At 41.4% G+C, this 27,929-nt stretch overlaps 1 protein-coding gene across 1 annotated transcript; it reads left to right on the top strand.

Annotated features, from left to right (window-relative positions):
* The first annotated feature begins 53 nt into the window (after positions 1 to 53).
* commd9 (COMM domain containing 9) lies at positions 54 to 27,929 on the top strand. Its single transcript, XM_060838407.1, has 6 exons — positions 54 to 123; positions 11,321 to 11,446; positions 21,985 to 22,124; positions 24,827 to 24,861; positions 25,030 to 25,133; positions 26,536 to 27,929. Exons 1-6 carry the CDS (start codon positions 67 to 69, stop codon positions 26,674 to 26,676), a joined length of 603 nt encoding a protein of 200 aa, XP_060694390.1. The 5' UTR covers positions 54 to 66; the 3' UTR covers positions 26,677 to 27,929.

Here is a 27,929-nt window from a genome sequence, read left to right as displayed (position 1 = left end):
CTACAACTCCCAGAATACAGTGCGCCGCTCACCGCGCCTGCGCACTGGCTGTCCGGAGGCAGCAAGATGGCGGCTCGGCTGGGCAGCCTCCCGGAGCTTGGAGCCCTGCAACTGCTCTTGAAGGTAATGCGAGAGAGGCTCAGAAACCCTCATTGATACCGATGGATCCCACTAGCGGGCTGGCAAACTCAGAACCCGCTCACCCTGCCTGATCAATGACCCGAAACCACCGAGTTTGCTCCCAAAACGTTCGGCCTGTGTGTGATCTTCCCCAAGGTACAGGGAGGGGTCAGGGCGGGCTGGGGTCAGGTAACTGTAGTGATGCATGTGGGTTGTTCCCCTTCGGCGGATTTCTCTTTAAAAAAAGTATAGAAACGCAAAATAAAATCAAAGTACAGGAAATTCGGTCTGCAAGCAATTCCGCAAGCAACTTGTTAAAAGTTTTGATAGAATTATGAAGGATGAACAAGACTAATTATTTCCTCTGCTTGTAGTTCAGTGACCTAGGGCCGTCAACTTAAAATTCATCACTGAGTGAGGAGAAGCAGTTCTTTCGATCTAATCTTTAAATCCTTAACAGTGTGGAAGCAGCCAATTCAGCCCCTCAAGTCCACACCGACCCTTGGAAGAGCATCCCACCCACACCGCGTAACCCTGCATTCCCCATGGCTAATTCACCTAACCAACACATTCCTGGACACTATGGGTAATTTAGCATGGCTAATCCACCTAACCAGCCCATCTTTGGATACCTCTGTGGGAGCAAACCAGAGCACCCAGAGGAAACCCACACAGTTACCCAAGGGTGGAATCGAATCTGGCTTCCTGGTGCTGTGAGGCAGCATTGCTAACAACTGAGCCACTGTGCAAACTTTAATAGATTATTTGCTGCTCACAATGACGACTTTATATTGGCAAGGCCAAATGCAGACTGAATGCCTTCTTTTTGGAACACCTCTGTAGGAATGATTGTGATCTTCCAGTTGCTTGCCATTTCTGTAAACCATCTGATGCTTTTGGTAATGTTTCTGTCCTGGGTCTGCTGCAATGTTCCAATGAAGCATAATGGCTTAGACACCTTACAGCTTCTAGGACTTTACGAATTGCACAACTTCATAGCCTACTACAAAACATTGTCCTCTATATGTTCTTACTCCCTCCCCTAGGCCTTGTTTACTTTACTCTTGGCAAAGAGGACTCATTTTCTCCCTTTCAAACCTTAATCTACACCCATTTTACATCTCTCTCACAACAATTAAAACCTCTTTTTCACTGGACCTCCACATCATTTGTTCACTTGCTACCAGCCTTTTGTCAAAAGTACACAATATACCATTTTCTAACCTCTTTCAGTTCTGAGGGAGAGTCACGTTGGACTCTGTCTCTTTTATTACAGATGCTACCAGACCTGCTGAGTTTGTCTAGCATTTTGTTTTTATAGCAGTTTAGTGAGATCCATTTACAAAATGATGCATTTAGGTTATAAAGGAAGAATAAAAAACGTTTGAATGAAAAAGAACAAGGCATGTTTTGAGAAAGTAAGGCAGCAGTTTGGATTTTTCAAGCACTCATAACAGTCCTGTACTATAAGAGGTTATAAGCAGTAATTTTGCTTAAAGTGCCACTGGCACCAGTACAGGGAAGGGTCTTCGAATTTTTAAATTGTGTTGTAACATTTAATTGCATCAAAAGTTGAGGGCTACGAAGAAACAAGGGACAGAAAGGAATTAGTTCACAAACTCCTGAGCAGTAACAAATCAGTGAATCAGAGGTACGTGTAACAAGGATGATACAATAATTGTGGGTGACTTCAATCTTCGTACAGATTGGACAGAGCAGATTGGCAGCAATATTGTGCAAGATGAGATTATGGAACAGTATGTCTGGGAACCAACCAACGATAGATAATTCTAGATCTAGTTTTGTGCAATGAGAAAAGAATAATAGTAAAGGGATATCTTGGGAAAAGTTATCAGGGAAAGGTGACTATAATGTGGTAGAGCGTTATGTTGAATTTGAAAATAATTTACCTAAGTGTGGAACTAAATCCAGAAACTGAGTTACAGCACAAAAAGAGACCTTCAGCCCATCATGTCTGCAAGTCATTAAACGTAGGAATGTTGTGCTAGGCCAGCATTAGTTGTACTTGAGAAGGTAATGTTAAGTTATAAATAATGTGATAGCAAATTACAGTTTTCAAGTTTAAGGATATGAGAGAAACTCACCAGCTACTAAAGATTTGTTTTTTAAAAAAAAACACAACCTTTCTCTAGTTTTATGAAAAATGAATACAAAGTATTCTCTTAACCACTCTGTGCTCCATTCTCCTCACTCAGAATCTGACAATGATTTTCCGTTTGTTAGCTTGAAACAATAATGCAAGCTAAGTCAAACTGCAATATACATTAAGACATTTACAGACTATTTTGCATTTCTCCCAAGAAAATATTTCAAGGAGAAAGCATCCTTTAAAAAGTGGTTATTTTTCTGCATTGACCATATGTTTTTAGATGGTAAGAGATTAAGAAGCGTTTGCATTCAGAGGGCTCCTTGTACAAGTTAACATATAGGTACAGCAAGCAGTTAGGAAGACAAATGGTATGGTAGATTTTATTACAAAATGATTAGTGTGAAAGTGTAACGAATTACTCCAATTGTACAGAATGCTGACCACACTTGGAATACAGGCTACTCTTTGAGTCTCCTTGCCCTAAAGTGAGTGCAGCAAAGTTTCACTAGATTGCCTCGTCTTGACTCAGTCAATGTTCTATGGAACTGAAGATAATGAAAACTCATCCAGTTATTAAAGGACTTGGCTGAGTCTGTCAAGGGAGAGTGTTTCTCCTGATTGGAGCATCCAGAGTGTTACTGCTTCAGGCTAAGATGAGAAATATTTTTCACTAAGTGTCATAGAGTCATAGAGATGTACAGCATGGAAACAGACCCTTTGGTCCAACCTGTCCATGCCGATCAGATATCCCAACCCAATCTAGTCCCCACCTGCCAGTACCCTGCCCATATCTCACCAAATCCTTCCTATTCATATACCCATACCAATGCCTTTTAAATGTTGCAATCGTACCAGCCTCCACCACTTCCTCTGGTAGCTCAATCCATACTTGTACCACCCTCGATGTGAAAAAGTTGCCCCTTAGGTCTCTTTTATATCTTTCCCCTCTCACTCTAAACCTATGCCCTCTAGTCCTGGACTCCCCAACCCCAGGGAAAAGACTTTATCTATTTACCCTATCCATGCCCCTCATAATTTTGTAAACCTCTATAATGTCACTCCTCAGCCTCCGATGCTCCAGGGAAAACAGCCCCAGTCTATTCAGCCTCTCCCTATAGCTGAAATCCTCCATCCATGGCAACATCCTTGTAAATCTTTTCTGAACCCTTTCAAGTTTCACAACATCTTTCCGACAGGAAGCATGGTGGTGGATCTTTGGAATTTTCTCCTCCAAAATGAGCCTGTTGTTGTTCAGTTGCTGAGTGTATGCGAAACTGGTGGATGTTTAGTTTGTGCATCTTAAGAGGTCAGGGAGAGTGATGCTGCAGTAGAAGATCAGTTCTGATGTATGACAGAGTAAACTGAAAGAGTCCAGATCTTTTTTATGTTCATGATAGTGATGCCACTTTATAATTTGTTTGCATCTATGTAAAAATCTTCAGCTTGAAGAGCTCAATGGTCATCTATCTAAATTAAAGAATATGAGGTCTATGTTTTTGTGTAAGGAATCAGTCTCTTTAATTCATGTTGCAGGATCATTATGGCTAAAATGTCACCCAATATAACTTTGTTAGTGTTGGTGCTATGGTGACTTCTGAGCTTAAAAGGATTGATGAGGGCAGACCAATGGAAATCATCTTTATTGACTTCAGTAAGACGTTTGACAAGATTTCTCATGGTAGATTGATTAGCAAGATTGGAAAAAGTGAGGACTGGAGATGCTGGAGAATCAGAATCAAAAAGTGTGACGCTGGAAAAGCACAGCAGGTCAGGTGACATCTGAGGAGCAGGAGAATTGACATTTTGGGCGTAAGTCTTTCTTCAGGAATGTGAAGGGAGAAGGGGACTGAGAGATAAATAGGGGGGGTTGGGGTGGGGGGAGGTAGCTGGGAAGCCAATAGTTAGATGCAGGTGGGGGAGTAATTGTGATAGGTCATTGGGGAGGGTGGAAACTGGTGAAATTGATGCTGAAGCCATGTGGTTGAAGGGTCCCATGGAGGAAGATGAGGCGTTCTTCCTCCCATTGGTCGATGGCTTTGGTTTGCAGAAGAGCGAACCCAGGATTTGCATGTCCTTGGGTTAGTGGGAGGGGGAATCGAAGTGGTTGGCCACAGGGCAGTGGGATTATTTGGTGCATGTGTCCCAGACATGTTCCCTGAAATGTTCCGCGACTTGGCTTCCACTCACAGCATTTCAAGGAACATCTCTGGGATACGTGCACCAAACCAACCCACTGACCTTTGGCTGACCACTTCAACACCCCCTCCACTACCCCAAAGACATGCAAGTCCTGGGCTTGCTCCATCGCCAAACCAAAGCCACTTGCCTCATCTTCTTCCATTGGACCCCTCAACCACATGGCATCAGCATCAACTTCACCAGTTTCCAAATCTCCCCTCCCCCCACCTCATTCCAGATTCAACCCTCCAACTCAGTATCACCCTCTTGACCTGTCTACCTGTCCATCTTCCCTCCCACCTATCCACTCCACCTTCCTCACCAACCTATCATAATTACCCTCCACCTACACCTGCCTGTCACCTTCCCAGCAATCTTCTCCCCAGCCTCACCGCCAGCCCCATTTATCTCTCACCCCCCTTGCCCCTCCAAATTCCTGAAGAAGTGCTTATGCCCAAAACGTCTTCTGTTCCTTGGATACTACCTGACCTGCTGTGCTTTTCCAACGCCACACTTTTCAACGCCATTTGGGTACAGAACTGGCTTGAAGGAAGAAGACAGAGGGTGGTGGTGAAGAGTTGCTTTTCATTCTGGAGGCTTGTGACCAGCAGTGTTGCACAAGGATCGGTGCTGGATCCACTGATTTTCATCATGTATCAAAATGATTTGGATGTGAACATAGGAGGTATGGTTAGTAATTTTGCAGATGACCCCAAAATTGGAGGTGTAGTGGACAGTGAAGAAAGTTACCTGAGTACAACATGACCTTGATCAGATGGGCCAGTGGGCTGAGGACTGGCAGATGGAGTTTAATTTAGATGAACGCAAGATGCTGCATTATGGAAAGGCAAATCAGAGCAGAACTTATACACTTAATGATAAGGACTTGGGGAGTGTTGCTGAACAAAGCAACCTTGGAGTGCAGGTTCATAGAGAGTGGAGCCATAGAGATGCACAACACAGAAACAAACCCTTTGGTTCAAACTTGGCCATGCCAACCAGATATCCTAAATTAATCTAGTCCTATTTGCCAGCACTTGGCCCGTTATAACTGGGCCCTTTCAACCCTTCCTATTCATATATCCATCCAAATGTTTTTTAAATGTTGCAATTGTACCAGCTTCCACCACATCCTCTGGCAGCTCATTCCATACACGTACCATCCTCTGCGTGAAAAAGTTGCCCTTTTGGTCCCTTTTAAATCTTTCCCCTCTCACCTAAACCTATGCCATTTAGTTCTGGACTCCTCCAACCCAGGAAAAAAGACCTATTTACCATATCCATGCCCCTCATGATTTTATAAACCTTTACAAGGTCACCCCTCAGACTCCGATGCTCCAGGGAAAACAGCCCCAGCCTATTAACCTTCTCCCTGTAGCTCAAACCCTCTAGTTGCAAGTAGACAGAATAGTGAAGAAGGTGTTTAGTATGCTTGTCTTTATTAGTCAGTGCATTGAGTATAGGAGTTGGGAGGTCATGTTGTGGCTGTACAGGACATTAGTTAAGCCACTTTTGGAATATTATGTGCAATTCTGGTCTTCCTGCTGTAGGAAGGATGTTGTGAAACTGAAAGGGTTCAGAAAAGATATACAAGGATATTGGCAGGGTTGGAGAGGTTGAGCTATGGGGAGAGGCTGAATAGGCTGATGCTACTTTCCCTGGAGGGTCGGAGGCTGAGGGATGAACTTACAGTGATTCCTAAACTCACGAAGGGCATGGAGAGGGTGAATAAGTAAGGATTTTTCCCTGGGGTGGGAAAGTCCAAAACGAGAGGGCGTAGGTTTAAGGTGAGAGGGGAAAGACTTAAAAGGGATCTAAGGGGCAACTTTTTCACGCAGAGGTGGTGCGTGTGTGGAATAAGCTGCCAGAGAAAGTGGTGAAGGCTAGTACTATTGGAACACTTAAATCTGGATCAGTATATGACCAGGAAGGGTTTAGAGGGATATGGGACAAATTCTGATAGATGTGACTAGGACATCTGGTTAACGTGGACGAGTTGAACTGAAGGGTCTGTTTCCATGCTGTGCAGCTCTCTGACTTTAAATGACATTCAGACTTGAACCCATATTGTAGGTGCTGAGGGAAGGCCTCTCCCTGATGAGCTTTAAAATGAGGCGAAAGTGAGGACTGCAGATGCTGGAGCTTCGAGTAGAGAGTGTGATGCTGGAAAAGCACAGCAGGTCAAGGAGCAGGAGAATCATCAGGAAGGGCTTGTGCCTGAAACATTGATTCCCCTGCTCCTTGGATGCTGCCTGACATGCTGTGCTTTTCCAGCACTACACACTCAAGCTCTAAATTGCGGCCAGGTTTGCTCTCTTAGGTGGAAGGAAAAAAGATTCCATAGCACTATTGTAGGAGTGGGGAAATTCTCCTCAGGAATAGTAATTGACTGTCCAGTTATTTATCTCCCTGTTATTTGCATGTGTGCCTATTTGCTTATATTACAATCATTGAACTACTCTGCATTGATATAGAGAATGAATGGTGAGTAAATTGAAGTTATTTGCTAAGTGATTCTAGTGGTCTTGCCTCTGTCCGGTTTGGAAGGTTATTTCAAAGATCTGTCTGATGTAATGTGGATTTTTTTAGTATTGTGCAGAATTTTGCTTTATGCCTAATTTGCGTGTCCTTTTTCGAGACCTACATTTGTATTGATTCATGTGCCTCTGGAAGAGTAATCCCAGCTCTCTTCCAATGAAAGGATTTACACTATTTCAGCTTTTTTTCTGTTGGCAAGAATCCCAGAGCTCTTTTGGAGTGCTGATCACCTTTGCACAGTTCCCAGTGAAATAAAGGAAATGCAGTCATTCAGTCTCCCAAGTGCTTTACTGCTAGTGAGACCTCTGCTTTTACCATGTCGCTGATACTTGGAACAGTAACATTGAAGTCTTGTGCATTTCAGTCCGTGAGGCGCCTCTGTGAGCTCTTGAGTCTTTATTAAGTAGTTTTCATTTTTCACTTCTGTGAGAGGAACTCTGATTCCTGTTCCATTACTCAGTAACAGGCTAGTGATTCTGATGGAAGGAGAGCACTGGTAATCAAACTCCATTACTCCATGAGCCATGCCAAAAGTGTAAATGCTTTATTTAATCATCGAAATATTCAATTTGTTCATTTTTATATTATTCGGGATAAAAGAAATGTACACCAGGCATTAACTTATCAAAAACTAAACCAAACTTACTCTTATGTTAAGTGGTTAAACCGATTACTAGCAAGGTTGTTATGCAAAAGCAAACTCTATTCCATTATTCTCAAATTCGCGCTATTGACAAGACAATGCAGTTCTATAGGATAATATGTTTAACAAAAATCCACAAAGGGAAAAAACAATGAACAAATTTTAAAGTTCTCTTACACGTTCTCAACATTTCTGTGTGGATTTCCCCCAGTGCTCTGGTTTCTTGCTACAGTTCAAAGATGTGCAGGTCGGGATGGATTAGCCACGGGAAATGCAGGGTTACAGGGGCAGAGTATGGAGGTGGGTCTAAGTGGGATCGTCTTTGGAAGGGTAGTGTGGACTTGATGGGCAGTGTGGCCTGCTTCTACACTATATGGTTTCCTGTGGTAATAAGAAGAGTTCTTAACAGTCCAGTCAGTTTTCCACTGACAAAATTAAGATACTGACTGCCATAGAATTGATATGGTCTTCAAATCAGATTTGAGTTCAGATGAGAGTTAGTTAGAAGTCATGATATTTAATGTTATCATGCTCCCACAATATTTCAGCTGAGGGAGAGTGAGTGTGGGATCCTTGTGGCTGATTCAGCTGTAAGGTATTCTCCTTATATTTCAGGAGAGCCAGAAGCTGGTCTGTCCAGGCTGGAAGACTTTCTTCAACAGACTCAACAAATGGAAAACATAGCAACTGCAGCCCACAGGCTGTTGCCATATAACCTTTAGCATGGGTCTTCTTTCAAACCAGTTTTACAGCAATTAAAGTAATAAAATCCATCACTTAACTGTCTCAAAAGTTTATGTTTGCCTTCAGATTGCAAAGTCATCTGATTTTTTTTGTAAGCAGTTTTGTAAACACTCTAATTATTTGACTTTTCAATTTCAGGAAGTCATATAGTAAACCGTCTTCAACTCAGATGTTGTTGAAATCTTCCATCTCTCTGCCTCTGTTATGAAGTTATTTTTTAAGGATAGTATATTTCCAACAGTAAACACAACTATTGTATAAGATGTAAAAAGTGAGGTCTGCAGATGCTGGAGATCTGAGCTGAAAATGTGTTGCTGGTTAAAGCACAGCAGGTCAGGCAGCACCCAAGGAACAGGAAATTCGACGTTTCGGGCCGGAGCTCTTCATCAGGTCATTCCTGATGAAGGGCTCCGGCCCGAAACGTCGAATTTCCTGTTCCTTGGATGCTGCCTGACCTGCTGTGCTTTAACCAGCAACACATTTTTAGCTATTGTATAAGATGGTTCATTTTATGTTCTAATTGTAAGCTATTCAGATCCATTTGGATACTATTCAAAAGCATTTAGTGCTTTACCCTTAGTGAGAAATTCAGATATTTTGTATTGTGAGCAGCATTGTCTATACAGTGGATCAATTATCCAATATCCTCCAATGAACTTTTGCTGTCTCCATTTACAGTTTTAAATTAAATTTCTATTTTTTGAGCAGTGTCAGTTTGTAATTGTAACTTCTATGCTTTCACTTCCTTGATAAAATTCTGTAGCTCGTTTTCTGTTCTGCTCACAACTAATCTTCTTAAAGTCATCAACAACAAGTACTGGCTGTGACAAGAGAAACGTCCCCCTTCAAGTCGTTTTTAATATCCATGTTGTGGATATCCTTTAGCCCCTGCTGTTCCTCTCTTATCCAGCTGCATGTGACTGGTCTTTCTCAGTCTGTTGTTCCTATTCCAGTGCAGCTACTGAATGTTGAATAGTTTCTCCTTGAGCTGCTTCATAATCAACAATTCAGGACTTCCACTTCTCCTCTTGAGTTTATGCTGTATAACGTTCTCCATGTATTCTGATAACACCCAGTTCTCCCTTTGTCAAAGATCTCATTATAGTTTGTCTGATTGCTTGAGGATAAGCCAGAATTTCCTCAGAGCCAGAAATTGCTGGAGAACACTCAACAGGTCAAGCGGCATCTTGGAGGGAAGCACAGTAAATGTCTCAAATCCAGTGACTCTACTTCAGAACTGAACTTGAAGACTCTCAACAGATGCTGCCTGACCTGCTGAGGTCCTCCAGCAATTTCTGTCTTTGTTTCAGACATCAGCATCCACAGTTCTTTGTTTTACTTCCTCAAAGCTATCTTGTTTAAATGCTACTAAAACACCACCCTTGTGTTTTCCAGACTACCAATGTGAGAAGAGACAAACTCTTTTTAAATATAATATGTTTGAACAAGATTTGAGTTTTTAAATGCATGGCTTAAGGAGGTACATCGATCCAAAAAGACTCCTTATCACATGCTATGACCTTTCTTCTTACTCCTACACCTTTACCACTGATATCCTCATGATCTATTCTTGGACCTTTGTATTTCACATCCATACCATCCATCGTTGATATCATCATCCAAAGACACAGCGCTAGTTTTCACGTGCACTGATGATGACACTCAGATCTATCTCCATGCTGCCTGTCTTGCCCCTTTTTACTATCTATAAATTGTCAAATTGTTTATCTAACGTCCAGCGCTGGATGAGCCAAACTTTCCTCCAGTTAAGTACAGTAAACTCCCAAATAACTGGCATGCATGAAGAATAGGGGTGTGCCCGTTATGTGAATTCACCAGTTGCAGTGAGGACCACTTGTAAATACTGACAGTGAGATTTGATTAAAAGGAGAGAGGAAGATCAGTTCTCAGAGCGAGGAAATATACTCCTGTTGATTGGTTACATGAGAATTCCTGATAACACCTTTGTCTCTGCTCCCTGTTGCAAACTGCTTTCCTTAGTCACCAACTCGTTCTTTCTACCTTCCTGGTTGAACCAGACAGTTACCAACCTAAGTACTATTTTTGACCCTATAATGAGTTAAAACTTAAATCCACGCCACCAGGAGAACCAACTTGTTCCACCTCCTGAACACAGCTCAATTTTACTCCTGTATCAATTTGCATAATGAAACCCTCATCCATTTTCTTTTTTTGTTCCAATGCATTTTTCCTGGCCAAACTTCCATATTCTACTTTCCCTAAATTTGAGGTAATCCAAAATTCCACTTGTGTAAGAGTCCCATTTGTCTATTATCCCTGTGCACATCTGCCTACTGCTCAAACAATCTTTTGATTTTAGAATTCCTTTTCTAGTTTTCTAATCTCCCTGTCACCTCTCCCAGCCCCACAGCCCTCAAAGATATCTGTCATTCTCTACCTCCAGTCCTTTGAACATTCCTGATATTGATCCATCCATTATTGACAGCCATGCCTTCAGTTTTCCAGGCCTGAATCCTGGAATTCCTCTCCAAAGCCTCTTTGCTTTTCTACATTTCCTTTTCCGTTGATCTTCCTTAAAACCTAGCTGTTTGACCAAACTTTCAATCTGCAATTTGGCTTATGTGGTACAGTATCTCACCTTTGCTTTATGGTGTTCTTGTGAGGCACTCAGGATGTTTTCATACATTAAAGATCTTACAGAAACACAAATAGTTATATCATCAAAACACATTCGTTCAGTTTGGCCACATTTCCCATTCTACCCCAGTTTCTATTCCTGTGGCTGGTTCCAGATTGAATATTCCAGAGTCTACTCTCTAGCCTCCCAATCTCCACAAATTGAACTTGTTTGTTAATCTGTCACCAGCGCAGAGAGTTTAAAATCATTATATTCATCCATATGGGCTTATTTCACTATAGTTCTGTGAACGAATATTCATGGTGTTTTACATAAATGTAAATACAGATAGTTGATGATTACCTACCTGGATTTCTGTTCTTTTTAGGCTCCCTCAAAGGATGTGGTGAGGCAGTTATGTCAGGAATGTTTTTCCACTTCAGCAACCAACTCAGTCAGGTTAGTTGACAGCACCGCCAAAAGTTTATCGGTGACCCCTGAGGAGGCAAAGCAGGTAGGTGAAACTCTGAGTTTTTAAGTCTGTACTATAATGATGCATTTATGGACAGCCTTGTCTGCACCCAAAAAATAAATTACAGAGGAACCTCGATTATACGAACGAGATGGGCGCGCATAATTTCATTTGGATAATCGATTATTTGGTTAATCGATTAAATACCTTTCCTCTGGGGCTTGGAGTTTTTAAAGTCTGCTTCCAATTCAGGAGATTAGCGGCAGCACAAAATGCGCGAGCCCCCGCCCAAACACTGCCCCTGCCCCAACCCCATTCAACCCTGCCCACCCCCCAAACCTCTTCCAGCACTGCCCCTGACCCACACCCACCTCCAGTTTACCATCAAACCCCCCCCAATCCCATCCAACACCACCCCGCACCTGCCCGTGGCTCCAACCGCTTCCAACACCGCACTCCCCCGCTCCCCAGCACAAAGCGGGCAAGCCTCCACCCCAACACCACCACCCCACCCACACCCTGAATCCCATCCAACACCGCCCCCACCCCCAACCTCATCCAACATTGCCCCCCCACACCCGAACCCCATCCTACCCCGTCCCCTCATCAGGGCAGCCGGACTGGTCACCAACATGGAGACTACTGCTGCTGCCTTTGTGGGGTAAGTCTTTGTATAGCGTGCGCGCGCAAGCACACGCGCACACACACAGCCACAGCCACACGCACAACTTATCACTGCAACTTTTTGACAGGTTCCACATTTGCCGTGTACAGAACAATGTTGGAGAGATTATCCGTGGAAGGGGGAGGGGGGTGGTTAGGGCACACAACTCTGTAGAACTCCACAAAAAGTGTGGTGGGGGGGAGAGAGAGGGCGGGAGGTCAGTCATTTGGAGACGGTGCCTGCTTAATCACTAAACAAAAGACCCGATCACTGTTGGAAACATGTCTTTGATGTAATGTTTCTATCGGGACCTCAAGATCTCCTTCAGATAATCCGATTTTCGGATAATTCGTATTCGGATAATCAAGGTTCCTCTGTAATGCTTTCCTGCAAATTGAGTGAATAATATGAATTGAGAAAGTAGAACATGGATCAGTGTTTGGGTATCCAACACAAAAAGTTAGAGACAAACATGACTTTGCAAGAATCACAAAATATCTTGTGCATCAGATACATAAGAGTCTGTGTTTGATGGACTTACCAAAAACATTGATTTGAAGAGGAAGTCTCTGCCTTTTTGCAGAAAATGTGGCCTCTTCACTCCTGATCTTTAGTGATTCAGATTCAGCACAAAATAACAGGATGGGGGTCCCTAAAATGTCTATAGATTAATTGTGGTGTCACTTCCCTCACAATATAGTGTCTTTCAAATGTTCCAGATGCAATGTTTCTTTTTACTGTGGGGCAGATTCTAAAAACCATCAGCATTTGCTATTTGTTATCAAACCTCACTGGGGTGGTGCAGTGCAGTGGAAATCAAGCCCTGCCATTCCTGGGGTCATCACACAAGTTAAATATTTTTAAAACTTTTGCAGCAATTTCACAATTTTCCTGATTTTCAGATCTAGGTTGACAGAAAGATGGGCCATGTATCTGTACTTAAAAGGAAATACTATTTATTAAAAGTAGTTAGACTCTAGCTCGAGGTAAATAACATCAATGTATAACACGAAGTTAAAAGAAAAAACTGTGGATGCTAGAAATCTGAAACAAAACAGAAATTGCTGGAGAAACTCAGCAGGTCTGGCAGTATCTGTGAAGAGAAAAACTCTGAGTCTCTGACTTATCAGTTAGAAATCACAGTTTAGAGCTACAGCTGAAGCAAAGGTAAGCTGATTCGCTTCATGTTTATTGTTACTTGCTGCAGTGAACAAAGTGGGAGCTCCTGGTTAGTGGAGACCTTGTAGATTCCCTTGTTCCCAACCTCAAGTTGTTCAGTTACCTGAGAACCAATCACCTGATTGTTAGCAGGCAGAAGATGTTTGACATTGGGTTTTAGACAATGGCCAGTTTTCAATCAGCTTGTTGCCAATCAAAGATCCAGTTCCTCTGCAAATACCAGTGTAATCCACAGCTGTAAAAACAGTGTTCACAATTAATATCAAATGTCTTGTTTTTAAACCGTGCAGCAATCTTCAGTTTTAAAACTCTTCTCATTTCAGCACATGTTTAAAAAAAATGAAAAGGTATTATCTTTACAGTGTGCAAAACCAAAGTTTTTAACTCTGGATATTGGAGGGGCAAAATATCGGGCAGTCTGGGGGATCCACCAGAATCAAAACTGCTTACTAATTTGTCAATTTTATTTCGATTACAAAATAGCAAAAAAAAACTCAGATGCAATAAAAATGAAGTAGATCGTTCACGTGAAGAAATTTGGACTTGTCACATTGATGCGTGGAATTTTCAATTGCTTTTTCCAAAAATGTACTTTATTCACTTACAGAAGTACAGAAGAAAGTTGACATTTGAAAAGTTGCAAACTAAATCCGTTTCTTCCAGTACTATATATTACCATTATATTTACAGTATGCATTCACAATATTTATTCAATGCCAACAGACAACCCAAGAGGCTTTATCCAATTTTCAGCCTCTCTGTGAAATTATGCAAACTGGCTGAGACTGAGATGGATCTGACTGGTAGGGTACTTGTCAACACCAGCCAATATTGGCATTGAAACTTCTGGAGATGAGACATTGTATGGAATGACATTGGCAGTCTAATTAAAGTCATAGAGATGTACAACACAGAAACCGACCGTGCAGTCCAACTTGTCCATGCAGACCAGATATCCCGACCTAATCTCGTTCCATTTACCAGCACTTGGCCCATTTTTCTCTAAACCCTTCCTATTCATAAACCCATCCAGGTGTCTTTTAAATGCTGCAATTGTACCAGCCTCCACCACTTCCTTTGGCAGCACATTCCGTACATGTGCCACGCTTTGCATGAAAACGTTGCCCCTTAGGTCCTTTTTATATTTTTCCCCTCTCACACTAAACCTATGCCCTCTAATTCTGGACTCCCCCACCCCAGGGAATAGACTTTGTCTATTTATCCTATCCATGCCCCTCATGATTTTATAAACCTCGATAAGGTCACTCCTCAGCCTCCGATGCTCCAGGGAAAACAGCCCAGCCTTTTTAACCTTTCCATATAGCTCAAATCCTCCAACTCTGGCAATATCCTTATAAATCTTTTCGGAACCCTCAGTTTATGGAAAGTGAAGACTGCAGATGCTGGAGATCAGAGTTGAGAGAGTGTGGTACTCGAAAAGCACAGCAGGTCAGGCAGCATCCGAGGAGCAGGAGAATCGACATTTTGGGTATAAGCATTCAGGCATTTCTGATGAAGGGCTTATGGACGAAACACCAATTCTTCTGCTCCTCGGATGCTGCCTGACCTGCTGTGCTTTTCCAGCACCACACTCTTGACTTATAACCCTCAGTTTGCTGATTTTAAAAAGTGGACCAATTTATCCCAAATCCAGGATTGGCTATCAGGAGGCAAAGTGGGACCAGCTAAACTTTGTAACTTGCAAATTCTGCCGTAGGGTAAGGAAAGAAGTCCATTTTCTCAGAGTTGGGTATTTTGCTGGGGTAATAGATGGCCATAAAGAATCTCCCTGAAAATGCCTTTTCCTTTGAGTACTTGGTTGGCATTTATTTATTCAAGCTTTATTAGATTATTGTGGATTTTTGGACTTAATGCTAAACCCCAAAGGTCAGAATCTTTTGTTTGCATAAAGAACAATCGCTAATTGAGAGGGCAAACTAACAAGGTTAATTGGACAAAGCATAATATTTGATTTTCCATTACAAAGATATGATGATGTAGAAGGCCAACATGGGTCGATCGCTCTTTTAGATTCCCAGGCTTCTAGGACCTTCTTTTCTTCACTCCTTCAGGCTGACGCTTTGATAACTTGAACGTTTATATATATATTTCAAACACACACACACACGTGGGGTTCAAAATTTGCGATAAATGCCACCAAGGTGGGGGATAGGAACAGAAAATATGGGATGGTATTCAATTGAGAGAGGTAAAATTATACTGCTATTAGACAGGAGTTGTGGAGTATAAACTGGAACAATTGTTCTACAGGAAATGCATAACAGAAGTGTGGAGGCTGTTTAAGGAACACTTTTTAGAATTGTTGGATACCTTTGTCCCACTGATACAGACAAGGAATGGTAAGGTGAAGGAGCGTTCGATGACAAGAGAAGAGAAGCTTCTCGTCAAGAGAAAGAAGGAAGTTTACTTCAGGCTGAGGAAGCAAGAGTCTGGCACAGCTTTAGAGGATTACTGGGTAACTAGGAAATAACTCAAAAATGGACTGAGGAGAGCTAGGAGGGGGCATGGAAATGCTTTGGCAGGAAGGATTAGGGAAGACCCAAAGGCGTTCTACACTTATGTGTGGAATAAGAGAATGATCAGAGAGAGGGTAGGGCTGATCAGGGATAATGGAGGGAGCTTGTGCCTGGAGTCTGAAGATGTAGGGGAGGCCTTTAATGAGTTTTTTGCTTCAGTATTCACTAGATGAGAGGGGCCTTGTTGTTAGTGAGAATACTGAACTAGGTTAATGGCCTTGAACAGATTGATACTAAGAAAGTGGATGTTCTGGAAATTCTGGACAGCATCAAGATAGATAAGTCCACAGGGCCAGACCAGATATATCCAAGGTTACTACGGGAAGCAAAGAATGCTATTGCTGCATCTCTGACGATGATCTTTGCATCCTTGCTCTCTATGGGAATAGTACGGATGATTGGAGGGAGGTGAATGTTGTTCGTCTGTTCACAAAAAAGAATATGTAAATCCCTGGGAATTACAGACTAGTCAGTCTTACATCTGTGGTAAGCAAGGTACTGGAAAGGATTCTGAAGATTGGATTTATGATTATTTGGAAAAGCAGTTTGATTAAAGAAAATCAGCATGGCTTTGTGAGGGGCAGGTCATGCTTCACAAGCCTCATTAAGTTCTTTGAGGATGTGACAAGACAAGTTGAAGAAGGTTGAGCAGTGGATGTGGTGTATATAGGTTTCAGTAAGGCATTTGATAATGTTCCCTACGGTAGGCTCATTCAGAAAGTTCTCTGTGGGATACAGAGAAATTTGGCTGTCTGAATGCAGAATTGGCCAGCTGAAAAACGACGACGAGTGGTAGTGGATGGAAGATATTCTGCCTGGAGGTTGGTGACCAGTAGTGTCCCGCAGGGACCTGTCTTGGGCCTCTGTTCTTCGTAGTTTTGATGAATGAATTGAATGAAGGAGTGGAAGGGTTGCTTAGTAGGTTTGCCGATGACACAAAGGTCAGTGATGTTGTAGATAGTGTCGAGTCTAATGCAGGCTCTAACAAGTCATTGACAGAATGCAGAGCTGGGCTGAGAAATAGCAGATGGAGTTCAACCTGAATAAATGCGAAGTGATTCACTGTGGAAGGTCAAATTTGAATGCTGAATACAAGCTTAAAGACAGGATTCTTGGCGGTGTGGAGGAATGGTGGGATCTGGGGGTTCATGTACATGCTCAAAGGTGCCACCCAGGTTGATAGGGTTATTGAGATGGCATATGGTGTTTTGGCTTTCATTAATAGGGGGATTGGATTTAAGAGCCATGAGGATTTGCTGCAGCTCTATAAAACCTTGGTTGATGAACCATATAACAATGCATCAACTTCATTTTCTGTAAGGCCTGAAAGACACTTGGTGCAGACCACTGTCTGATGGATGGTCAAAGGTGTTTTTCTACACAAACGTTGCTATGAAGACCAGTTTGTATGGCATTTTCCATCCTGTGCTGCAGCAACATCGCCAGATTCACCCTTCACATCCAGAGAACTTTGTTTTACCTTGATGCAATTGGACATAAAGATGGCCATCGGGATGTTGGTTACATGGTTACACACACCCTCATATATTATGTTCCTGTAGAACAGATCTATTTTCAATCTCCAGACAAAATGATAGAGAACTCCGTTGATTATCACAGTGCAGGGCCAAACCTGTATCACGTAAACCAACATCTTGATTGCCTCTCATCTTGTCAGCCCGTTACCCCACCTCAGTCGAAGCAAAACGCTCAGAGACCTAGTATGGTTTTACCACCTGCATCTTTATTCTGTGCCCTGGAAGGAGAGAGAATGATTGGCCTTGTGCAGAGAGACGTCAGTTCACAGTCTTCTCTGAAACAGCAGTTTCTCAATGAACTATATAGTCATTTTACAGGGAAGAACATCCAGATAAGGCAACATTCATATTAGGTGACAGTTACAATCAGTGAGTGTCAATAGTAAAGATTAAGCTAACTGCTGTTACACAATGAATACTTTTCACCTTGTTAATTGATGTTACATACTGATTGCTACTTCATCTTGTTAAATGGCTCTACGTAATGACTGCTTTTCCACCTTGTGAACCCATTATCCTTACCTCCAGCACCCCATTGTTAACAGTAAGTTCTTATCTGATCTGAGTCATGCTCAGCTGAGCCTCTTGTTTAACAAAACTCAAAACTTAACTCTTTCCCTACTTGCTCATACCCAATACACATTCTCATTCCTTTTTATCATTTTATGATAACCAATGGCATTACCAGCTTTCATAAGACTCTAACAGCCAATATTTAAGCAAGTTATTGACACACAGCATACAATGATTAAAACAACAAAATTACTAGTCCATTACAGTAATTAGAATTTGAAGAATCCTCTCTTGTGGAAAAAAAATTCACCAGTAAAATTCTTAAATCCTCAGTCCTTAGTGACTGCTCCATCCCCTCCAAGTGGAATGGAAATGAGCCAGTTCTCCCAAATCTCCTTTAGTAAACTCCAACCTGAAAACAAAATTCAGTCTGTCCTTGCATTACTCCTTGGAGAAATCATTTCTGAGGTAAAGGCAGTTAATACTTAACGAAACTGACGAGACTTCCAGCCTTCTAGAAGTGCTTCAGATGAAGGATACCAGTGCATCTGAGTGTGCAGCAGCTGCAGGCTAGGTGGAGGCAGCATTCTTTGCTGCTTCTGCTCCCACTCTCTGCTGTTAAATGTAACAAAGCCAACTGGCTGTTGTGATGTTAGCTTGATCAGTGAACTTTCATAACTCTTAAATGATCGAAAGAGAAGGTAAAATTCATGTGGTTTAATGTCCGTAGGAAGGCCACTGACAAAAAGCATATGGATGTCCTCTTTGCCATTGTTAGCTGCTTCACTTTTCGTGCTCACGACTGGGAGCTGATTGAATCCGTTGGGTCAGGTTGTGGAGGGGTGGGCAGTGGTCCGAAGACATGCTTTACCTGAATATGGAGAAACTCTAGAGATGATGTTAGCTGATGAAAGTATGTCTGCATTTTCTTTCTCATTCTTTCCTTGCCAAGGTGGTTATCAGTATGAAAATAGTCACACATTTAACTACACTAATTTGCGGCTGCCTATTTCAACCTCCTTTGAATTCTTGAAGTCTGTTACTCTGTTCACTATTTTTGACATTATCAAGTTTTATACAATCCATAAACTTCTAAATTGTACTGCTTAAACAATTGAGTCATTTTTAAACAATAATCAATGGTCCTAGAATCAAACCCTCGGGGGACCCTATTCAGGTTAGTCAAAAATTATTTTCTTTTAACAAATTGATACTTGGCTAATGTGAAAGCTGTCAGGATAAGTATTTCAAAAGTCTAGAACAGCAAGAAAACAACAAAATGTTTTCTTTGCTTTAGAAATTGAAGGGGTAGTTTCAGTTCAGATTTAAATCTCAAATATTCATGGTAAACAAATGCTGAATATTTTAAAATATGTTCTCCAAATGAAACTTCCCAAATAAAACAGTTGGAATTACAATGGTAGAGATCAACATTTTTTGAATTTGCATTATGAAGGGGACCAATGAAGTCTGAACAATAATTAAAAGATTTTAAGCAGCTCAGCCTCAAGTTCAGATAGTCTTTAATATCCTATTAAAACGTCAAACTCAAAATGCACTCTTCTTTTTATGAATGCTCTGCATTAAAAACACAGCAACAGAGTTATTTTACAACAATACTCTTGTCTGGCTAAAGCATGACCACTGACCCAACTTTTTTTTTAAACAGGCATTGTAGAATTTCAAATACATCAGGAGCTCAAAGTCCTCAATCAATTTATTTCATTTTAGATACGACATAATGTTGTACAATTTCAATATAAAAACAAAATCTGCCCCACTATACATCCCACAAAACACATTGAATTGAAATCCTGATTCAAACAAGGTGAAACAGTTACTTATAGGGATTTTTTGAACCAGTATTTTAACAAATCAAAATTTTTAAAACATCAAACTCTCTCAGCATGGCACGTTTTACATTGAAACGTACCCTTTTCAACCCAAGTATTAGAACAACCTTAATTTCAGCGTTTTCTTGTTTTTTTTTCTCATCCTCTCACTGAAATTACACTTATAAAAAGAGAAAGCCTTTGCAGCGGACCACATGGCCACTCTCTTCCCCCAGAACAAAGACTCACAGAGCTTCAAATTTCGCCATAAGGGGACTTTAACCCCTTTCTCACTTTACTTCCCACGGGGGCTTGAATCCCACTTAAACATAGAACTCAAATCCCACTTAAACATAGAACTCAAATCCCACTGAAACACAGAGAACCCAAATCCCACTGAAACAGAGAACTCAAATCCCTCTGAAACACAGAGAACTCAAATCCCACTTAAACACAGAGAACATGGAATGAGCTGCCAGAGGAAATAGTGGAGGCTGGTACAATTGTAACGTTTAAGAGGCATTTGGATGGGTATATGAATAGGAAGGGTTTGGAGGGATATGGGCTGGATGCTGGCAGTTTGGACTAGATTGGGTTGGGATATCTGGTCGGCATGGACAGGTTGGACTGAAGGGTCTGTTTCCATGCTGTACATCTCGATTACTCTCGAACTCAAATCCCACTTAAACACAGAGAACTCATATTGCACTGAAACATAGTAAACTCAAATCCCACTTAAACACAGGTGGCGCGGTGGCTCAATGGTTAGCACTGCTGCCTCACAGCACCAGAGATCTGGGTTCAATTCCAGCTTCAGGCAACTGGCTGTGTGGAGTTTGCACATTCTCCCCGTGTCTGTGTGGGTTTCCTCCGGGTGCTCCAGTTTTTTTAATTAAGGGCTACGGGGAGAATGCGGGTAAGTGGAGTTGAAATGCCCATCAGCCATGATTGAATAGCGGAGTGGACTCGATGGGCCGAATGACCTTACTTCCACTCCTATATCTTATGGTCTAACTCAAATCGCACTGAAACAGAGAACCTGAATACCACTTAAATGCAGAAAACTGAAACTCCAGTTAAACGCAGAAAACTCAAACCTTGCTTAAACACAGAGCTCAAAGCTCAAACACAGCGAACTCAAAGCTCACGTAAACACAGAAAGCTCGAACCTCAGCACAGTGCGGAGGACTTGAACCTCAAATCAACCCACCCAGTAGACTCAAACCCCAGTACCACGCAGAGGATTTGAACCTCAACCAACCTCCCCCGGTACTGCACAGAAGACTTGAGTCTCAATCAAATCTAAACCCAGTACCGCGCAGAGGACTCAAACCTCAATCACATCCCCCTCCCCCAATGCAGAGCAGAGGATTTGAGTCTCTGCCTGTCAGCGTGCTTGCAAAACTGTGTCTCTGGACTTAACTAATTACCATTCAGGGAATCTATAGAACAGAGAGTGATTGAGCGAAGGGACCGTCTCCAACACATAGGAATATCAAGAGGGACCAAGGTTTAAAATCTTGGCCCATCTGTCTCAAGGCAGTGATGTTTCAGGTGGCCACTGATCATAAGTATTTGTTTGGATCCTGCCACACGTAACTGTTCGCTTGGATTCCCCCCCCCCCCCCCCCCCCCCAACAACCCGTCCCCACCGCCCTCAGTCAAAGCAAAATGCTCATAGACACAGTGTAGTTTTACATCCTTCATCTTTATTCCGGACCTTGGAGGAAGAGAGAATGATCGCCCACATGCACAGGGACATGAGTTCACAGTTGTCTCTGGAACAGCAGTTTCTCAATGAACTGTATAGTCATTTTACAAGGAGGAGCATCCAGATAAGGCAATATACATATTAATTGGGTGACTGTTACAATCAGCGAATATCAATAGTAAAGATTAAGCCATTTGCTGTTACACAATGATTAACTCGCTTCACATAATGAATACTTTTCACTTTGTTAAACTGACCTCCTATACTGAATGCTACCTCATCGTGTTAAATGGCTCTGCATAATGAATGTTTTTCCACCTTGTTAACCCATTGCCCTTGCCTCCAGCACCCCATCGTTAACTGTAAGTTCTTATCTGATCTGAATCATGCTCAGCTGAACCTCTTGTTTCACAAAACTCCGAACTAAACTCTCCCTGCCAGATTATACCCTATACACAGTCTCAGTCTGATGACCAGGTTCCTATCTTGCAGTGGTTTGGGACTGTTGTTACTTCATGCACAACTTGTCCTCAGTAGAGGGGGAAAAAAGTTCTTTCCCAAAACAAATGTATCTCATTTCTGTTCCAAATCATTTTCTCCCTACAGTTGATCTACTCCCTCCATGGCTTCACAAGGCAAGTTGTATTTCAAGGGCTCACTTCAGCTGAAGAGATTCTTCCACTATTTCCTGATAGCTTCCATCAAAACCTGAAAAATCTGTTAACTAAAATAATTGTTGACAACAGGTAAGTGCTTTCACTGCCCTCTCACTTTTCACTCAGTGTTGCTGTCTGCCCTGCTACACTTAGCCTCACCACTCTGTTTACTTGAAAGTGCCCACCATTAAAATGGATGGTTGATCCAATACTGATCAGACCTAACTTGCTTGGGTTTTGTATTCTTATTTGAGTACAATGTGATTTAAAATGTTAGGCTTTTGAAATTGGTTTAAAAAAAACCCTCTTGCTAGAACCTGCAACTGAGCTAAATGATTACAAATACAGGAAATGCATGTGTACAAATATTGACTGGGTTGAATATAGGACTCTGATCCCTGATAAATATCTGTAGACACTTCAGATTCTGTTTCAATAATAAGCTGTGAAGATAAAATAAAAGTTCATTTCTTGATTCCAGACAGTTCATTGTTTTCAAATAAGCATTATTAAGATACCAGGTCTTCAAACTGGCAATATAATTTGTGCCTCTTGATACTTCTGTCCAGCCAACTAACACTTCCATTTATGTAGATTCATGGGAAATACTATCTTTATTTGCTACCTCTAAACTTGAATATTCAAATGTTCCACTGACTAGTCTTTCACGTTGCATCTTCTTTAAGTTTGAGCTTATCTAAAACGGTTCCACATCAACCTAACTTGCATTAAATCAAATTATCCATCACCGTGTGCCAGCTGATCTCCATTGGCTACCAGTCAGATATTTTAAATTTCTTGTTAGTTTCAAATTGATCCATATCCTGACTCTGCCCATCTCTAACTTCCTTCTATCATCAGAATGTCTGCATTTCACCAACTTTGACCTCTTTTCCGTCCCTGATTTTCATATGTCTACCATAACTGCTGTACCCAGGACCTAAAATCTGGGATTAAACCTCTCTAAACCTTTCCACTTTCCTGTCTTTTGGAGAAAGTGAGGACTGCAGATGCTGCAAATCGGAGCTGAAAAATGTGTTGCTGGAAAAGCGCAGCAGGTCAGGCAACATCAAAGAAGCAGGAGAATCGACATTTCAGGCCTAAGCCCTCCTTCAGGAATGAGGAGGGTGTGCCAAGCAGGCTAAGATAAAAGGTAGGGAGGAGGGACTTGGGGGAGGGGCATTGGGAATGTGATAGGTGGAAGGAGATTAAGGTGAGGGTGATAGGTCGGAGAGGGGTTGGGGCGGAGAGGTTGGGAAGAAGATTGCAGGTCAAGAAGACGGTGCTGAGTCCAATGGTTAGGACTGAGAAAAGGTGGGGGGGAGGGGAAATGAAGAAGGTGGAGAAATCTGCATTCATCCCTTGTGGTTGGAGGGTTTCTAAGCGGAAGATGAGGCGCTCTTCCTCCAGACGTGTTGCCATGGTCTGGCGATGGAGGAGACCAAGGACCTGCATATCCTTGGCGGAGTGGGAGGGGGAGTTAAAGTGTTCAGCCACGGGGCGGATGTGTTGGTTGGTGTAGGTGTCCCAGAGATGTTCTCTGAAACGTTCCACAAGTAGGCGGCCTGTCTCCCCAATGTATAGGAGGCCACATCGGGTGCACCTCCACACACACATTTACCGCATCCGCTGCACGTTGATTCTCCTGCTCCTTTGATGCTGCCTGACCTGCTGTGCTTTTCCAGCAACACATTTTTCAGCAGTTTCCTACCTTTACCTCATTTAAAGAGCACCTCTTGGAGGGTTTTGGCCATCTATCCTAATATCTCCTTCTGTGCCTCAGTATCAAATTAGAACTGTACTACAGGAGTTTGGACAATTTTGTTTCTTTGGGGAATTGCATTTATGTGTGAAATTGGATGCTTCACCCCTAGTAAGCATTTGAGAGAACTGGGCCAGAATCTCTACGCAATCTGTCGGATCACAAGAATTGATGTGTCTGCATGCAGGAAATGCAAGACTACCAACCTGAAAAAAAATCTGAATTAAGATAATGCACAATTCCACCTTTTGCTGTGCCGCAGAATTGTCTAGCTATAAATAAAGCCCTGTACACTGATCTTGTGAAATTGACACACGCACTGGTTTATTTCACGATGTTGTGGGAAGAGGAATTGACTGCTTATATACAGAAAGGGCAGTCTGTACAGATGAGTCTCAGCCCCTCTTCCACTAGCTCCAGCTACACTGAGTTCTTATAGGGTTAAAAGAGATCAATGTTAATTACAAGGCAATACAGTTTCAATCACGTTTGATGGGAACAATGTTGCTCGTCCAGCAGTATCGGTCAGTTAACAATGGAAACAAGAGGTTAGTTAATCTACAGAAATAGGTGCTAATATTCAGCATCCTGGCTGCTATAATTTCATAGGGCAGTGAGCATTCATATCAAGTGCCCTTGTGCCATTTGTCTGCATGGACATCGTGATGTCTGGGTTCCTGGGGAGACAGGGAGCGCCCTTGGGGCTTCAGGAGCTTCAATGCCATTGTGAGGCAGTGAATCTCATTGGCAGGTCATCTAGGTAACATGTTCCTTCAGTCAGCAAGGGCTTAGGGTAACCTCTCTTTTACGATCTGTTCTTGAGTGTGGCCAAGTTGACGTAGCAGTGGCTTTCTGGGTAGGCCCTCTTTGGCTGAAGACAACTATAGTTTCTGTAAGTAAGTGGTCTGTAGGCAAAGTGTTTTTTCCTTCTCCCACAATCTGAAACTATGCTGTCTCAGATGTTGTCGTAATTTGGTGGGGTGACATGGTGTCTGTTCTCTTAAAAGTTAATTTAAAATGTTTGTTTCAGAGCTGCCTGGCGGAATGAAGCACTGACAAACCAGAGTAAGTGGAACTTTGTTTACCTTCCTGCTTCAGTCTACATCCTGTCAGGGTGTATTCTGAGATGTATCCATTGTCATGTGATGTGTATTTCTTCCCCATTGGTTATCATTATCTTAAGAATGTTGGTTCTTAACAGTTTTGGACTGTTGCTTCTTTCTCTTCTCCTAGTTTCCTTACCTCAACTCATTGACATGGATTGGAGAGTAGATATCAAAACTTCCTCTGATAACATCAACAGAATGGCAGTGCCTACGTGCCTGCTCCAGATGAAGGTATTACTGTGTGATTCATGACTGTGATATTTAGAAAAGGCAGAGAAATCTTTTTTTTTAAGATTTTTTTTCCAAAAGCAACTTGAAAATGGATTGGGCTGGTTGACCAGTGACAATCACGCCCATCCCCCAGAGACATTGCACAACTTTAACTGGGCAAATTTGATCTCTCCCGACAATACTGGTAACAGTGTTGACATGTAATCATGTAGTCAATCATTCCTCGCCTATGTAGCATAATAGGATAGGACAGCAATTTGCTGAGGATGACCTTAAGCTTTCAGTGAAGTGGATACTTTGGAGATGGCAAAATCAGACTGATTAATTATGGTTTGCAGTCAGATTAGATTGTATTGATCTCATAGAGCAGCCTTTTGCCTTCAATATTTTCTGGTGTAAAAATATTAAGGGGCATGAATGAGATGTAAAATATTCCTCCATTAAACCCGTAAATATTGTTTTAAAACAGATCAAATTCTTATAAGAATGCAGAACTTGAAAAAAATGGTCTGCTTATGTGTGGGTGCACTTCATAATTTAAAGTAGAATTCATATTAATGGTTTGATTTGTTGAGGGGATGTGATATTTTTCTTGGGTGAAAGAGTGTTTCTCATTCTTGATGTGTGGTGACATTAATGCAAGATTAATAGTTTTGAGCCATCAGTTGTAATCTTATAGAAAATAATTACTGATTATCAGGAAGTTGTGTTTATTAATTTTTCTTGTTCTGCATTAGACACACATAGATTGTTATTTTTTAGAAATGTTGGAATTCAAAGCTGCACTTGCTGATAGTCATACAGGATAGTTGCAGCTGTCTAAATAAGACAGATTGTATCTGTTTGCCTCAGAACTTACATGCACCAACACAGAGTTGTCCAATAAAAGTTAAATTGCTGTGAGCCCATGAAATTACTTGGATGTAGCCTGGAGTAGGAAAAGGTCACTGTCATTTGATCAGGTTCGGTCAACAATAAATAACCATCTCTGAATCTGGAAGAAACATCTTGCCATTCGTATCCAACAGACAATATTAGTGGAGCAAACCCTTCCTCTCTCCGAGATAGAATTCTAATTTAAACTGACATAATTCCTTGGTTACCCACTTCTCAGCTTTGAGAATAATCCATAAACTGATAGTGGATAGAGGAAGCAATAAATTTGTCCAAATAAATCAACAAGTTGACCATGTTATGTAAGTGTGCAGTCTCTTGGAAAGCTAGTTACCTACTTATTGGGATTCATCACAACTCTAGAGCAATCCCCTTATTAAATTTATATGTGCTTGTGCTATGTGCAACTAAAATAAAGCTGCAAATAAAATGTAATCACTCATGATGTTACTGCCATTTATCAGCAAAGCCAAGATTGTCTTTTCTAACCGCACTGTGCTTCTTGCAGATTCAGGATGATGTCAGTGCCTGCCAAGGTGGACCCATCATATCCACTGTCTGTCTTGAATTAAATAAAGAAAAACTGGATACAATGTTGGATGGACTCGGTCGAATCCGGGATCAGCTTTCAGCTGTTGCAAACAAATAGCATGTTTGCTAACTGCATCAGAGGAGTTACAAGCATTGGAAATGTCTAAAAGCATTATCTGAAAAATTGTTCTATTACCCTGTTTTGTTATATGGGACATTGCAATAAGTTTTCACCATGTCTGTGGTTTCATTTCAAGCACATTGAATCTATGATTTCTGTAATTTTCCTCTCCACACTCATTGCCATTTGATTTAAGATACCGTATCAATGTATCGTAAAGTGTTATTTGTCCTGTGTATTAAAATTTTCATTATATATATTCACTTATGTCTCAGATTGCTTGCCTAAAAACCTCCAAGTACAAAGGATAATGTTAGTAAAAGACTTGCACTTTTGTAGTTTAAAGGAATGTCAAAATCTCTTATTTTTTGAAGCCCTCATTCCTTTAATTGAAAAATTCCATAACATATTAGAGACAAAGACTTGTATGTAAATTATATTTTATAGAAATTAATTGGAATTGTGTAAGTAATTATATTGTCCAGACTTGGATTTCACTGGAATATATTGATGTGTGTAGCTCCATGTAATTCATGTTCACCTGAGCTTTGCAGCACTGAACAGGATACACTATTTAATTCAGCTTCGGTTGGGATTTAAGCAATAACTATATTGTACTGTTAATCTTTGATCACAGAATTGAAGCATTGAGGGACTATTTTGCCATGGTGGAATGAGTGCATTTGGGAACATCAATGCGGAATGAATAGGGTTAGGATGTCTGTACCCCTCCACTGTTTTATGGGAGATTTTATAATTTATTTTACCAGATTCTGAACGTGCAGCAAATATTGAGTATTGGGTGGAAAAATAAATTTAATTGGCTTAGATATAATTCTGTAATTTCAATAACACTTGAGATAAATGTGACCTTTGCCTCCCTCCCTTCTCCCATTGTTTGTACTTCTCTTGCTACATGATATTTAACTATATTGCTTGTTTCAAATGTACCGACAATTACTGTGCCAACTAGCAGTCTATTCTGCAGATATGCTTTTGCAAACGTGAAGAGATTATCTTTTTGGCTAAATTTTAGTTAAAGATTTTTTTCTGTCCTGTAGTTCTTCATTCCTGGCTTTGTATAACGCACCTTTTCAGCCATCATTCTTTCCTTATTTTGTTGTATGTCCCCTATTTTTTTAAATGGAGTACATTTACTTTTCTTAATACCACATTGTATAAATGAGAAGAACCTGTGTAATTTTTTTTCCAGTTATAAATTATGAGTAAAGTTAATATTTCACTGGTTA

This window comes from Hemiscyllium ocellatum, chromosome 18 (genome assembly GCF_020745735.1).
Source record: "Hemiscyllium ocellatum isolate sHemOce1 chromosome 18, sHemOce1.pat.X.cur, whole genome shotgun sequence".
Classification (NCBI taxonomy): Eukaryota; Metazoa; Chordata; class Chondrichthyes; order Orectolobiformes; family Hemiscylliidae; genus Hemiscyllium; species Hemiscyllium ocellatum.
This window is presented reverse-complemented; position numbering and strand designations above follow the sequence as displayed.